This window comes from Oryzias latipes, chromosome 23, assembly GCF_002234675.1.
Source record: "Oryzias latipes chromosome 23, ASM223467v1".
NCBI classification, from domain to species: domain Eukaryota; kingdom Metazoa; phylum Chordata; class Actinopteri; order Beloniformes; family Adrianichthyidae; genus Oryzias; species Oryzias latipes.
In genome coordinates, this window is record NC_019881.2 from 15,933,512 (window position 1) to 15,948,261 (window position 14,750).

Sequence of the window (14,750 nt, forward strand, 5' to 3'; positions counted from 1 at the left end):
CTCAGCTCTCATCTGCCTGCCCAGCTGTTGGACAGGACAAGTTAAAAAAAAAAAAACATGAGTTGTATAGGATAGAGTCGCTGTGCTGCGTATGCAAAGTTGAGCACCATATTGGAAAGGACAAGGTGCTGGGCTCACTGCTGTGCTACAACTGCTCAAACAGAACTGGAAAAAGAAGGATGTGACTTTTCACAAGTAAATGAGTGCTGTCCACTATTAAAGGAGAACCAACAGAGTCAATGGTAGAGAGAAGACCTGGCACTATTTCCAGGTTTTCTGACAGAACCGCCTATCTTTTTTTTTTTTTTTTTGGAGGATGACTCTAGTATTTGGATGTGAGTTCAACCTTAGATCAGACGAGACGACCTGCTGAATTTACGCGGATTACTAAGCAGAGGAAAAGAAACTAACCAGGACTCCCTCAGTAGCAGTGAGTAAAAAGGGAAGACCCCCAGCGCCAAATCCCCATCTGACGGAGGGATGAGGGACATGTGTTATTTTAACTGGTGACTCTAACAGTTATGGATTTTCCTAATTTAAGCTTTAATGAAAGGTTTTCTACAATTCTCAACACCATCTTGTCTGCAGCCAGGTCTCTCTGCCTGTAATGATTCCATTTAAATATAGGAGTTTTTGTTTTTAAACTAAATAACTGAGATAAAACTTTTTGGATAGATTTTGTAAATTGTTGAGACGCACTTGTAAATCCATCTTGATCAAATTGCTGTCTTGTACCATAATAGAAATGCATCAGAGTGCTCACTCGAAGCCCCTCGCCCATCTTTCTAACTGTTTGTCATTTGTTAGAGGGGCGGGGGCTCAGAGTTGGGTCGCTTCTTGGCTTTTCGTTTGCTTTCAGCGCATTTTATAATCATGGGAAATGGCAGCTTCACATAGTTGTCCTTTAAAGTCCAGCTCCAACGTGAACTCAAGGTCGCGCTGTGAAAAATGGAAATAGAACGGAAGTAAAAAGACTGAGATCAACATTGTAGATCAACATTATTGTTAAACTAGACATAAAATGTCATTTCAGATTATCATGTAGGCTACGTCTAGAAACATTTGGAAATTATGCAATTGACAAATATTTAAAATCAAGGTAATGTGCAGGTTAAGCAACCAAAACTCAAATATCCAAAGAGAACACAAAAATGCAAGTACGAGGAACTCTTTGCTTATGAGAACATAACTTACTAATTAAAAAAACAAGTATTAAAATACACATTTTTGGCTTTTATTCCTTTTTATTCTCAGTTTTGTTTTTATTTTATTTTTTTATGTTTTAAAGCTTAAATTTGAGATAATAGGCTTCAGAGGAGCTGCTATTGAAGTAAATATTTGCTTTAATTGCTGCAGTAAAGAGTTTTAGTTTAGTTTAATTACATATTAGAAATGATAGAATAAACATTACAATTCAGTCCAATGGTATTTTCTTTACTATAAATGTAAAAAATAATAATAAATAATGTTAATAATACAAATTAGAAAGAAGTACAATGTGAAGCACAAACATATGGAGTCCTATACTGTACATAATTAAATAAATAAATATTTAATTAAATAAATAAATATGACCTCATGCAAATACACAATCAACCAATAAATCTCTCATAAATATATAAAAAGATCATGAAATGGTGAAAAACCTGCACACAGATTTAAAATTATTTAAAATTAATTATTTAAATTATTATTTTTATATATTTATGAGAGATTTATTGGTTGATTGTGTATTTGCATGAGGTCATATTTATTTATTTAATTAAATATTTATTTATTTAATTATGAACAGTATAGGACTCCATACAAACAACATGAATGGGGATTTACAACTACTCTGCCACAAATGCTTGAGAATTCATCCCAAAAGTTTTTAATTATTGAATTTAAATTTTTGCTTTCAATGAAGTGGAATAAAGGTTGGGAAGCCTAAATAAAATATCATCTTATGTGGAAAGATAAACTTATTTTTTAAAGATGTTCTCTTCCTATCCTTGACATTTCTTTCTGCATTTTAAAATGCATTTCAAAGAGCTTTAAAAAAAAAACAAAGCAACTAATGTTTAAAAAAGAGTCAATGTAGTATTTTTTACTGGGTATTTCATAAAAATAGTGTTTTCATTTGTAATCTGAATCGTCTGAATCAAACCAGTGTTTTTTGTAATCTGAACTCTTGAGTCTTACCACATTCTTCTCATTGGGCCTGACAGACAGGCTACCAAATATCTCCTCTCCTTTTTTGACTGTCAAGTAGTCCTCCAAATAAAAAACAGTCTGTTTCCAGTGTGTGCTGGGAGCATCTGGAGCTGAGGACAGGGGGAGAGCAGAGAAATAAAATTAAAAAAAAAAGAAATGGGATGATGGAAACAGGAAGAGGTGAGACAGGAAAAGAGCACAGGTGAAATGAGGTTAAAAGGGAATGGGGTGAAATAGAAGGAAGGAACAAGAAGAAGAAGAAGTAAATGGAGTTTGTGAAATATGTCCTGTACGTTTCTGGTGGGCCCTAAACTGTCTAAGATATGTAAACATGGAAGGAATACAAAAGTAAACTGGCAGAGATCCAGGCATCCAAATGGAAGGAATACAGAGGCAGATAGGCGAGAGAGCTCCTTCAGTGATGCTCTGCCTCGGGCCAACACACACATCCAAACATAGAACCTCCTCTACACAACATTATGTAAGCAGTGGATGGATGGTGGAATGTATTAGCACAGGTTTATGTAACTGCTTGCGTTGAATGGTGGTTTTACTGGCACAAAAACAGTTGGGATCACGCATTATCAGAAAAATGTTGTAAAAAAAGAAAAAAAAATCTAATTTGGGATGTTTAACGCCCACATAGCTGCAGAATGGACAGGAATGTGAAGTTGGCAAACGCCCGCTTCAGAATACTGTAAAAACATCAAAGAATTTCACTTTTTGGAAAAGTAAAGTCAATTAGTTCTAAAATATTTTTTTATTTTAGTGAAATCTTCAGTCTCTTACATTGAGTTTGTTGGTTTTATTACATAAGTACTAAGAAATATTTAAAGACCCACTCCAATCATCTTTTTCAAAGCATTCCCAGTGTTCTCTTGCTGTTTTTAGCCATTATCCAAAAACCTCTGTTGTTTTCTAGGACATAGTTTCTGCAGAGCAGCAGAAGTTCATTAGAAATCACTGTTTATACTCTCTCCCACTAGCTTACAGCCCGTCATGCTACGTACACACGGGGCATGGGATGCGTGTTCACGGACGCGCTGACAGCTTACATTTGGAAAAGTCTTGGTGCAAAATGTCTAAGTGGTGCAAATCCAGACTTTCTGTCACTTCTCTATTCCAACATATGAAAGTCAAATTCCGTCCGGACACAAACGAATTAATAATTTCTCCTTCGTGACTGATTTTCAAACGAATGGCCCTTCCGTGTTTTGAAAAGGTCTCTCGAATATAGTAATATTCAGAAACGTAGATTTAAGCCTTGTTTTCTTTTTATCCTCCATCTTCAGAAAAGTGCCAAAGTGCCCCGTGTTATAAAAACACCAAAAACACAATTTTATTCAGAGTTTGTCTTTTCATCTCTAAATTATCTGATCAGATGTTTACCTTATGAGAGACTTCTGGGAAGACTAATCAGTTCTATTGCAGTAGTTTTAAGTAATCTATTAGCTGGACAAATTGTCATACTAGAATTTTCTAAATATTAAAAATGTGGAAACTGATCCTAAGATTTCTGTGCCTGAAATTGCTGTTTTTTTTTATTTCACTTGATTCTGTCAACTTAAAAACACCAACTCTTCCTCTGTGTTGAGTACAAGGCCAAAATTCTACCAACAGCCATAATTTATTACTATCTAAGAGATAACTTAATGCTTGAATGCAGTTTGCTCCCACATCTCTAAATGCTACAATGAAACCCGTCTGCTGCTTCAACAAGGCAGACATATTGTATTGTGACTGTCTTGTTGCGTAATGTGTGATCAGTTTGGGTCCAGAAAACTGACTCTTATTCAGTTCTTAGACAAAAAAACAAAAAAAAAGATAAGAAAAAAATGGAGGGAGACGCCTCACCTGTGGAGAAGCCGGTCTTTTTGTGGCATTTGGTGAACTCTATGTTGAAATAAGTGACTAAAGCGTGGACGTAATGGTTGCGCTGGATCTGCAGACAGAAGGCTGAGGTAAAGGACAGGTCTTCTGGCTTCACAGTGTAGATGTCCACCTCCTAAAAAATTAAAAGAATATACCCAAGTAGGGCTTTTTTTTTTTTTCACAGAAATGCAGGGACAGAAACCTGCCGCCACAAAATTGCCATCTCTTGCAAATGCACTGCATGTCTGTGCCAAAGTCTTTTGATTAATTACCCCAGTCATTGTCCATGTGAGAGTATTTTTGTGTGAAAGCCCACAGGTTGAGTCACGGCTGGCAAGCGAAGCCTGCTAACAGTACACATGCTGTGTGGGTGTCCTCCTTCAGTCTTCTAGGGAGGGACGGTTCCTGTGTGTGTGTGTGCCACATGAAGCACCGTCTCATGAATACAGCGTCGCAGATGAGCATGACATTTTTTTTTTTTTTTACCCTCTGGGCATCTGGGAAACCAAAATAGCAGGAAGGGGCAGGTGTGAGCACATTTACTCAACAACCTGTTCATCTTGGCTGACCACGCAGCGCTAGCACGATAGGCCTGTATCTTATGTGGCAAATTGTGGCAAATCAAAGTTAAAAAGAAAACATTTAGAATGTGAGGGATGAATGACACTTTGATTTAAGAAGTGGCTGGCAACAGGGGACATGAGTGACCCCTTAACAGAGTCAAGAGGAATGGGAAGTGAGAATTCATTTTCAGACAGGATGTCAACAGCTAACTGATTAGCCGCCCTTCAACCTAATCTATGAATTACCTTTCTTAACACTACTACTGACTACTGAAGTGATGGAAAAACCAATTCATTGTGAGCTACGACTCAAAGCCTGCTCCCGAGTGAAATGGAATCGGACCTCCCTGTTTGTTAAGACCGGTGAGGCCTGGCATTGTTAAAAGCCGCGATCGAAGCAGACGAAGGGAGGAAAAACGAGTGATTACAAGGAGACGAAAAGTTATAGAGAGATAGAGAAATGGCAGCATCAGATAATCGAAATGGAAAGAAGCGTTTCATACACTCGAGAGAGGGGCATTGAAAGTAATGACAAAAAGGTAGAGGAGATGAACAAAAACAGCCATCACCTCTGCCAGTGCTCTCATTCGCTGTTCATTTGTGACATGAAAGAAAAGCCACCGTTGTATCCTCAAGCATGGAAATAGAGCTGCAGTCTATTACAGCCCACCACAAACCTCTATTATGTGCTAGAATATAGTCTCAGCAGATAGTAAATGTACAGCACTGCTGGAAATGCTCGGTGTTCCTAAATTGTTGGAGAATTCATGATTATTTTTGGAGCAACACCATAAAAGTTTCTCAGTAGATGAAGGATTCTAGCTGGCTGGGAAGAAGAAAAAAAAAGACGTGACAACCACCCTCATGTCGGGGAAAAAATAAACTTAGACCAACCTTAAGAAGGCAAGAGTTAGTCACCACCTGCTTGTGGTCAACCACGTCCACCAGAGGCTCTTTGATGGCGATGTTGCGAATGCAGCTCATGTCAAAGCCATACACGTTCTCCCACCCTGCAAACATGCCAACGTCAATCAAAATATAAATTTGTTGTAGAATTTTCAGATATTTACAAAGAAAGTGCCAAGTTGTAGGGAGTGATAACCAAAGATGCCACAATTCATTTTCACCATGATTTGAAAATAAATCAACCGTTTACTTAGCTTTTAATAAATAAAGTGTAATAAAATAAAGCAATAAAATTAAATACTTCTTTAATTTTGACACTTATAATGCAAATTTACTAGCTTGCAGTAGGAATACAACCTTTTTCCGCACAATTCTGTTCAATAGTGTAACACTGTTCAGTTTTAAACCAAGACTAGTGGGATCCACAGTATTGACAGATGAGGTCCTACCCTGCTTAGACAGTATTAGTTCTCTGTAGAAAAATCAAATTTTCTCTAAAATAACTTTAAGCAAAACAATGAAGAAATCTTTTGAAGCTGGAAATTTCCGTTTGGTTGGACTCAATTTTTAGGGGATTTATGTGAAAGAATGTCCTCCTCTGGCCCTGTTTGAGTTGTAATAAAACTCAGAAAGCCACCTGTGTGGCGATAGAAAACTTTGACCCAGATTCAATGCCAAATACAAGACCGATTTACACCTTTAATTTTAATACTTTGATGTGGATTACTAAGTTAAGAACAGAACTCCCACTGTGACAGCTATTAAAACACATGCAGAGAGTTAAGAAGAATATTACATTTTGTTAAGGCATTTTCTATCAGCGTTTTTTTAAAGACCCAATAGTGGTTCTATTTGTATTAATTGTTTCCTTTAACTTCTTAAGGATTATGAGAACATTGGAATGACGAAAATGTGTTTTATGAACTCTTTGTTATGAATTCTACAAAAAGAAATAGTAAATGTCACTTTCATATTGTTTAGAAATAAAAAAAACGATATGGTTGGGTAACATATGGTTAGTGAATATAGCAAATAATTAATGACATTTCAAATAAAAACTGCAAAAGGGACAAAAATGTTTACATGTGAGGAATTTGACAGAGATCTGATCTGTGTGTTCTGCATATCAGGAATTTTGTCACAAGGAAAGCAAATTTTCCCAGAAAAGCCCTTTGGGGTCCCCTTTACAGCTCTTGTCATTGAAAACAACCCTATGGGTATTTTATTAGGCAGGACTTTTTTCCCCCCTAGATTTTATATTTTTAAATCTTAAAAAACAATGTTTTGTTTTCCTCTTAAATCGCTTCAATTTCAAAATACTTGTCCTTTTTAAAAGGAAATAACGAAAAAAAATCACTTTACTTTTAATGCTTACTCTCTAATGTTTCAGAATATGACAAAATGGTTCACCTTAACAATTGGCTTACAGAGACAGAGCTAAAAAAAAACAAAAAAATTATGAATAATTACTAACAATGAATCTTAAAGTCCTTGTACTGCCTGTCTTCGATGGCTACCACATAGAGAGCAGCTCTGTCAGGAAACATCAGGCCTCCAGGTTTCTGGAAACAAAAAGAATGTTAGGTGCACAATGTACACACAGCATCATCTCTACACTTCACTAATGAGGAGGAACACAGGGGGGTGTAGACACAACGGGTTTAAAGCCTCATTGATGCCAAAAAAATGAAATAATCTGATAATTAGCTTTCAATCTTGTTATATAATCCTAACCCTTTAATCTCTCTGTAGTCTGTAATTATGTCAGACATGTTAAAGATCCCCTCATTGAAGACTGAAAAACAATCTTCTGGCCTCCAGCGGCCCCTCGTACCAGCCACTTGTCCCTGGCAAAGATGACGGTGTTCAGCATGGACTCATAGAACAGACAGTAGCCCATCCACTCGGAGATGATGATGTCCACCTTCTCCACTGGCAGCTCCACCTCTTCCACCTTGCCCTTGAAGATGGTGATGGCTGTGATAGACACAAAACAGCAGAAAATAATTTTGTTTTTCACTTTCATACATGTATTTTTGATGTCGTGTTTTCTGAGTCTTATTTTTCTGTAATAATAAATTTCTTCAGATAATTATTAATATTTATAAACTATGGTTGTTATTAAGTTGAGTTCTGTAGGTAACAGGTAAAACTACAGTTAAAAATCACATTTTCAATGTAAAATATTAAAACAAATCCTGTCTGAAGTCACACTTTTGAAGGACCAACTCTCTGTACTCCATGTGTCAGTTTCAGGGTGGTATTCCACAAAGGAAGTCTGCCACGCTGGAGGAATTTAGATTGATGGCTAAGATGATGATTATTTGACTTTAGAAACGAGCTGCCAGTTAACCAGCACAGCCGTGACCAACACTGACATGCGTGACCATAATAGTGGAAGTATGCAGATTTTCCACGCTCCTCCTAACCCTGATGTCACTGCACGCTTCTGCATTTAGACAGACCCACGTAAATACTGGGAAATGAGAAATGGTGAACCCAACTCACCATTGTGCATGTGGTTTGACTTGATTATCTTCTCTGAGTATTCAGATATACTCGAGCATTCAATCTGTACGCACAAAGACAACATATTGGATGAGAACTTAAGAAGTAGTTTCACACAATGCATCACATATAGGATGTTGTTGTTTTTTAATTGCAACTTTAAAAAGAGAAAAATGGAGAAACACATGTGCAGCAAAGACGTTATTGACCACTTTTCCCCCCTTTTTTGAGGATTTATTCACATAAACTACTCTAATTCCATACCTGGGATAACTATTATCTATCTATACTGTAATATGATAAATGCAACTGATACGTTTATGAAAAGATCCTTGATTTGTCATATTTCTTTCAAAGGTGAGAAAAATGCAATTACCGGTATGTGTTTTACCTTCACTGTGGTATATGCTGTGGTAGATATCTGGGAAGTTAATAGTTATATCAGTCTTTACCTCTAAAATATAACCTTTTTTATTTTTATTTTGTATATTTGCACCCAACAAATGTTCAAAATCCCCCTAAATTAATTTGACATTACTTACATTAGTCATTAATATTTAGACACTTTGTACCTATGTTCAGAATCAAACAAAAATGAGCTCTTAGTCAAAGAAAAAAAAGCAAGACATAAAAGCATTAAGGTGAAGTCTTTTTAAATATATATATATATATATATATATATATATATATATATATATATATATATATATATATATATATATATATATATATATATATATATATATATATATATATATATATATATATATACACACACACAGTACAGACCAAAAGTTTGGACAAACCTCATACAAAGAGTTTTCTTTATTTTCATGACTATGAAAATTGTAGATGAAGGCATAAAAACTATAAATTAACTCATGTTAAATTATATACATAACAAAAAAGTGTGAAACAACTGAAAATATGTCATATTCTAGGTTCTTCATAGTAGCCACCTTTTGCTTTGATTACTGCTTTGCACATTCTTTGCGTTCTCTTGATGAGCTTTAAGAGGAGTTCCCAGAGATGCTTAGCACTTGTTGACCCTTTTTTCTTCACTCTGCGGTCCAGCTCACCCCAAATCATCTCAAGGTCATTTGGCGCAGCACCCCATCACTCTCCTTCTTGGTCAAATAGCCCTTACACAGCCTGGAGGTGTGTTTGGGGTCATTGTCCTGTTGAAAAATAAATGATGGTCCAACTAAACACAAAGCGGATGGAATAGCATGCCGCTGCAAGATGCTGTGGTAGCTATGCTGGTACAGTATGCCTTCAATTTTGACTAAATCCCAAACAGTGTCACCAGCAAAGCACCCCCACACCATCACACCTCCCCTCCCTCCTCCATGCTTCACGTTGGGAACCAGGCATGTAGAGTCCATCCGTTCACCTTTTCTGCGTTGCACAAAGACAAGGTGGTTGGAACCAAAAATCTCCAATTTGGACTCATCAGACCAAAGCCCAGATTTCCACTGGTCTAATGTCCATTCCTTGTGTTCTTTAGCCCAAACAAGTCTCTTCTGCTTGTTGCCTTTCTGTAGCAGTGGTTTCCTAGCAGATATTCTACCATGAAGGCCTGATTCACACAGTCTCCTTTGAACAGTTGTTGTAGAGATGTGTCTGCTGTTAGAACTCTGTGTGCCATTGACCTGCTCTCTAATCTGAGCTGCTGTTAACCTGCCATTTCTGAGACTGGAGACTTGGATGAATTTATCCTCCACAGCAGAGGTGACTCTTGGTCTTCCTTTCCTGGGGCGGTCTGCATGTGAGCCAGTTTCTTTGTAGTGCTTCATGGTTTTTGTGACTGCACTTGGGGACACTTTCAAAGTTTTCCTAATTTTTCGGACTAACTGACCTTCATTTCTTAAAGTAATGATGGCCACCCGTTTATCTGTGCTTAGCTGCTTTTTTTAACACAAATTCTAACAGTCTATTCAGTCAGACTATCAGCTGTGTATCCGCCTGACTTCTGCACAACACAACTGATGGTCCCAGCCCCATTTATAAGGCAAGAAATCACACTTATTAAACCTGACAGGGCACACCATTTCAGGTGACTTTGAAGCTCATCAAGAGAATGCCAAGAGTGCGCAAAGCAGTAATCAAATCAAAAGGTGGCTACTATGAAGAACCTACAATATGACATATTTTTGGTTGTTTCACTCTTTTTTTATGTAAATAATTCCACATATCTTAATTTTGATGCCTACAGTGTGACTCTACAATTTTCCTTGTCATGAAAATAAAGAAAACTCTTTGAATGAGAAGGTGTGTCTTAATTTTTGGTCTGTACTGTATATATACATTTTTTTTAATCTTCATTTGGTGTTTGATAGACTAATCCTGTTTACCTAGTGCTGTTATATAATTCCAGTTTTCATAAACAATTAAATCTACACTAACATATTTTCTTCTTGCTTTTTTAAAATCTTTGTACTACTTTATTTTACTGTAATCATAACATTTAAATTGATTTTTTGCTGGCACTCGACAGTAATGCAAGTATTCTGATAAAACGTGTCAATTTTTTCAATAACAACAGCAATGCAAAAAAAAAGATTTCTGTTTTATTCTGTCTTTAGTAGAAACAAAAACAACCCAGACAGCTGCCACATAAGAGCATCTGTTTGCGGACTGAGGGTGCACCTATTTGTCTCACCCCATACACGTGTTTGGCACCAGCATTGGCTGCGAACATGGAGAGGATGCCTGTACCACTGCCAACATCCAGGACGATTTTATCTTTGAACACGTGCTTGTTGTGGTACATGGCGTTCCGGTACGTCAGCGTCCGCACCTCGTCTTTTAACATCTCCTGCATCAAAGACACAATCTTTAGAGCTATGAAACATAAAAAAGAGGAAAATCAATTGTATTTTTAAAACGTGACAAAGCAAATTCAAATGTAGTAAGCACAATTTTCACAATATGATGAGGTAGAAAAGGCAGAATTTAGGTCAAAAGCTCGAGTCAGAGAAGAGAAGCTTCTTGAAATAGACAAGAAATAGACAAAGCCTTTGGGAACCACCTGATATTCATTTCCCTTAACCCAATCACACATCCCACTTTCTCTCCATCTCGCCTTGAACTCTTAAAGCAGGACACTCTTTTGTCTGCAAGCTGACAAAAAGCTGACCCACATGCTAAACATGGATACAACTTAAAAAAAAAAAGAAAGCTCTTTGTGTTCCCAAACTTTTCCACCATCTTGCCCTCACAAGAAGGTCATTAGTTAGGCTAAAGCATCCGCAGTTCACTGCAGTTGTTTGTAAGATGGTGACCGAGATAGTTTTCATTGATGTAAGCTAATAATGGCTCATTATTGAGCCTCTGGGGGTGCTTTTTCATTTTAAAAAAATGTAGAACGGTGTCCTTTTTGTGGGCCACATTTCATTAAGATAGACAATCAGTCTCAATATTCCCTTGGGAACTACTAAAATATATATTTTGAAATTGTGTAGGCGGACAAAAGCTTTTAATTTGAAAGAATAAACTCTTAAAGTTTTTTTCTTTTTCTTTTTTTTGGAGAGATTGAAATATTTTGATATATCTTGGGATATTTACAATTAAATTTGGTTGTGTCTAAAAGGTTTTAACAAAAATCTTTCTTGCATTTTGCTAATACACATTGTTTTCTTGGTTTTGTTTGTTACTAAATTAATATTAAAGACAATTTTAAAAAATTAATTGTAGTAATAAAACATTGGTCTCAGTAGAAATCGTGAATTAAAATCAGCAGAGAAAATCATGCTGTTACGGTTCAAAGTTCTTGGCAGAATTAGCAGGAGACATCTGGCATCATTCTTTTATTCTGATCATACCAAACCTCCTGCTGGGAGCCTAATCTGCCTACCTCGTGTATGCCAAAGTGAGCATAGGAGTCAAAGTAGTAGTCCCGTGATGTCATTTCCTCAGGGCTGATGAACTTGGCAATCTTGCCTCGGCTGGGACAGGTGGCCAGAGCTCCTACATGAGGTGTGTGGGGGATACAGGGCACGTGGTGGGTAGTAGGCACTGGTTTAGGCATTAAGGGAGGCTGAGCAGACTGGGAAGCGGGAGACATGACAGGCTGTTGCCTCTGTGAAGAAGGAACAGGGAAAGAAGAACTTAAATAATTAATATATAGAGAGAAGATTAATAGAATAAATGAAGTATATAATGTCCACACTAGTTTTTGACATGTCAGACTGCAAATGGTGAGAATCTATGAAGACTATTCCCCAAGAGAGGCACGTTCGGATTCAGCACCAAGGACAGCGGACAAAAATAGCACTGCACATCCATGCATCTGCATTTTTTTAAGTCCAAATGCCTTTTTTCTAGAAACATAGCATCCTATCTGCCACTATAATAATACCAGCAAGCTATTTTATTGCAGACTCAGCCGCAACATCTGCAGGACACTGAGAAACATACTTTGCTTTAAGCCCGACTTCCACAAACTAAAAACCAATGATGAGGGGAAAAAGATGTACATCAAACATATAGAGTCTTTTCAGAAGAAGTGATAACGCACTAAGTGTCCTGGATCCGCTTTTACCGGCTACAGGACACCACAAGGTCCCTACCTCCGAGCTGTCCGCGTCCGCCATCTTCCGCCGAAGCAGCAAACACCGCGACGAATGCCGGAGTCCCATCAGAGCCGACGAGATTTAGGTAGCAACTCTTTCAAGTGTGCGGAAGCTACACGATCCAACCGACAATCTGCAGGGGGGGGGGGGGGGGGGGGGGGGTCAGAATTCCTTTAAATTTATAATAATAATAAACCCCAGTCAGAAAACTTTGGTGAGAACCGCAGGTTTGGGGGATTAAAAAATAAGTTGTGATATAAATCATGCAAACGTTCAGGAATCCGCACGGGAACAAGGTGATCCGGGTTGGAGGTTCGATACCTGCAGAACACTCGGTTCATCCATTAACAGCCGCTTTTATTGTGGAGGTCCATCTAGGCAACCATACCCGCCGGAGAGGATGCAAAGTGTCACAAATCTCCCACCGACCAAAGAAGGCTTCCAGAAACAAAACTCCCCCAACTGTTGTATCTTCCTCGACATCTTCAGCGCGCGGAAAGACGCGGCGTACCACAGCAGCGGCGCGCAAAAAGTCGCCCAATTTCCATCTATGCGCGCAACGCAGTCTTCTTCAAGCACGTTTGAAGCGGTTTCCCTGAGTGAAAGTTTAATCGGATTCCAACTATGGAGCACCTGGTTTGTGGTAATAGGTTCCTAATTTTTTTAAAAAATCCGCCAGAAAAATAATATTGTCTTGTAAAGACAGGTGCGCCCCCCCTGCCAGACTTTCTCACACAGAGAACGAGCCCACACGCTCTCTAGAAAGCGGTATGTGCTGCCCATCCACCCCCTTATATAACACAGGTAACCCCCACCTTCTATTTCTGCATTACTTGTCTGCACATTAAACTCAAAACACGTTGCTCCGTTCTGATTTTGATCAACTACTGGAGACTGTAATCTGAAAAAGGAGAAATCCCATGTAAAAGTCGTTGTAAATTGTATTTTTATTTAAGTGAAAACCTTTAAGGAAGCTGTCAAGTTGAGAAAATTCTCATTTCTAAAGCCTCAAAACTCAAGCAGCTTTCTTGGCATCTCATTAACACTCTTAATATGGAATAAACATCTTTTTGTTGGCAGCCAGTTTTAAAAATGTCTACAGAAACTGCAGATAACATGCATCTATTTTGTTTTCCCCTCATCCTCCAAACCCTGTGTTTGAACTTACCAATTTACACATTCAGCAATGTATAAACAGGTTGTGAATGTTTAAAACTGCAAACAAGGCAGAGCTGCAGGGCTTTTTTTAATCCTGAAAGGAGTGTTTATGTAATTCCTCTGATTTCTTGTGTCAAATCAAAAATGCACAGAGAGACGCAGCAATAGCGTCAGCACATAGCAGATCGTGTCATTAGTCTAGATCAAAGTCTCATTAGAAAAAGCAGAGTATAGTCTTGCTGGGCAAGCTAAAATGTGCGCATGAAATAAACCCATTTATTCCTATAAATTAAATTGATGATGTGTTAAAGGATGAAATGATGCATTGCCCTTAGCAAGAATCTCTGTTTCATGAAAAGATGTACATCTCACATTTGGAGTAAAACATCTACTGTTTCTATAAAAGAATGTGTCATTGAAGAATGTTTTTAGATCAGAGTTGATGAAAGGAACTCCTTTCCATTGTTTGAACCATTTACTGTGACTTCTTTGCTCCTGTGGTGAAGCTTTGCCTTTTGATTACTGCACTTGTGGATCCATAGAGTTCAAGGTGATTGGCCATTTTCTCCCCTGTTCAAGCGCATCCCCCCTATAATCACTGCCCCTCTTTTCTTTTAGGTCACAGATTGCTGCTATTACTGCAGCGAACAGTGAATTCTCTGACATTTTCCATCAACCTAAGTTGGGGTGACTCTAAATTTCTGTTTCCTTTTTCCACCTGATTACCCAGCTGGCTCTCACCTGCTGTAAAAGATCAAGAAAGAAGAGGCACTGCAGACTTCAGGTATGGTGGTGCATTCAAAATTCCTCTGAGTTTAAACCTGCACATGATTGACAGCACACACTGACACCTTTCTTTAAAGTATATCTTTTTTCCTAACTTTATCATGGATTTTTTCTTGTCTTTCGGATCTACTTTTGTTCTAGGTTAACCAAAGACAATAAAAACGGTGAAAACGCACCATGTTTCAGT

General features: G+C 37.8%; 1 protein-coding gene across 2 annotated transcripts; it reads right to left on the reverse strand.

Moving 5' to 3' along the window:
* Positions 1–294: 294 nt before the first annotated feature.
* On the reverse strand, positions 295–13,369 carry LOC101155736 (protein arginine N-methyltransferase 8-B). 2 transcript variants are annotated; one of them, XM_011491148.3, is made up of 11 exons: positions 12,941–13,369; positions 12,617–12,752; positions 11,902–12,126; positions 10,708–10,863; positions 8,046–8,109; positions 7,372–7,514; positions 7,012–7,099; positions 5,526–5,641; positions 4,051–4,138; positions 2,185–2,306; positions 295–939 (listed from the first exon to the last, which is right to left on the reverse strand). In XM_011491148.3, the coding sequence occupies exons 2-11, from the start codon at positions 12,683–12,685 to the stop codon at positions 856–858; spliced, it is 1,155 nt and encodes a 384-aa protein (XP_011489450.1). In that variant the 5' UTR covers positions 12,686–12,752; positions 12,941–13,369; the 3' UTR covers positions 295–855. The 2 variants fall into 2 exon arrangements, with proteins under 2 accessions (XP_011489450.1, XP_004083213.1); XM_004083165.4 differs by having other exon boundaries at positions 4,051–4,201; positions 12,941–13,368.
* Positions 13,370–14,750: the final 1,381 nt, after the last annotated feature.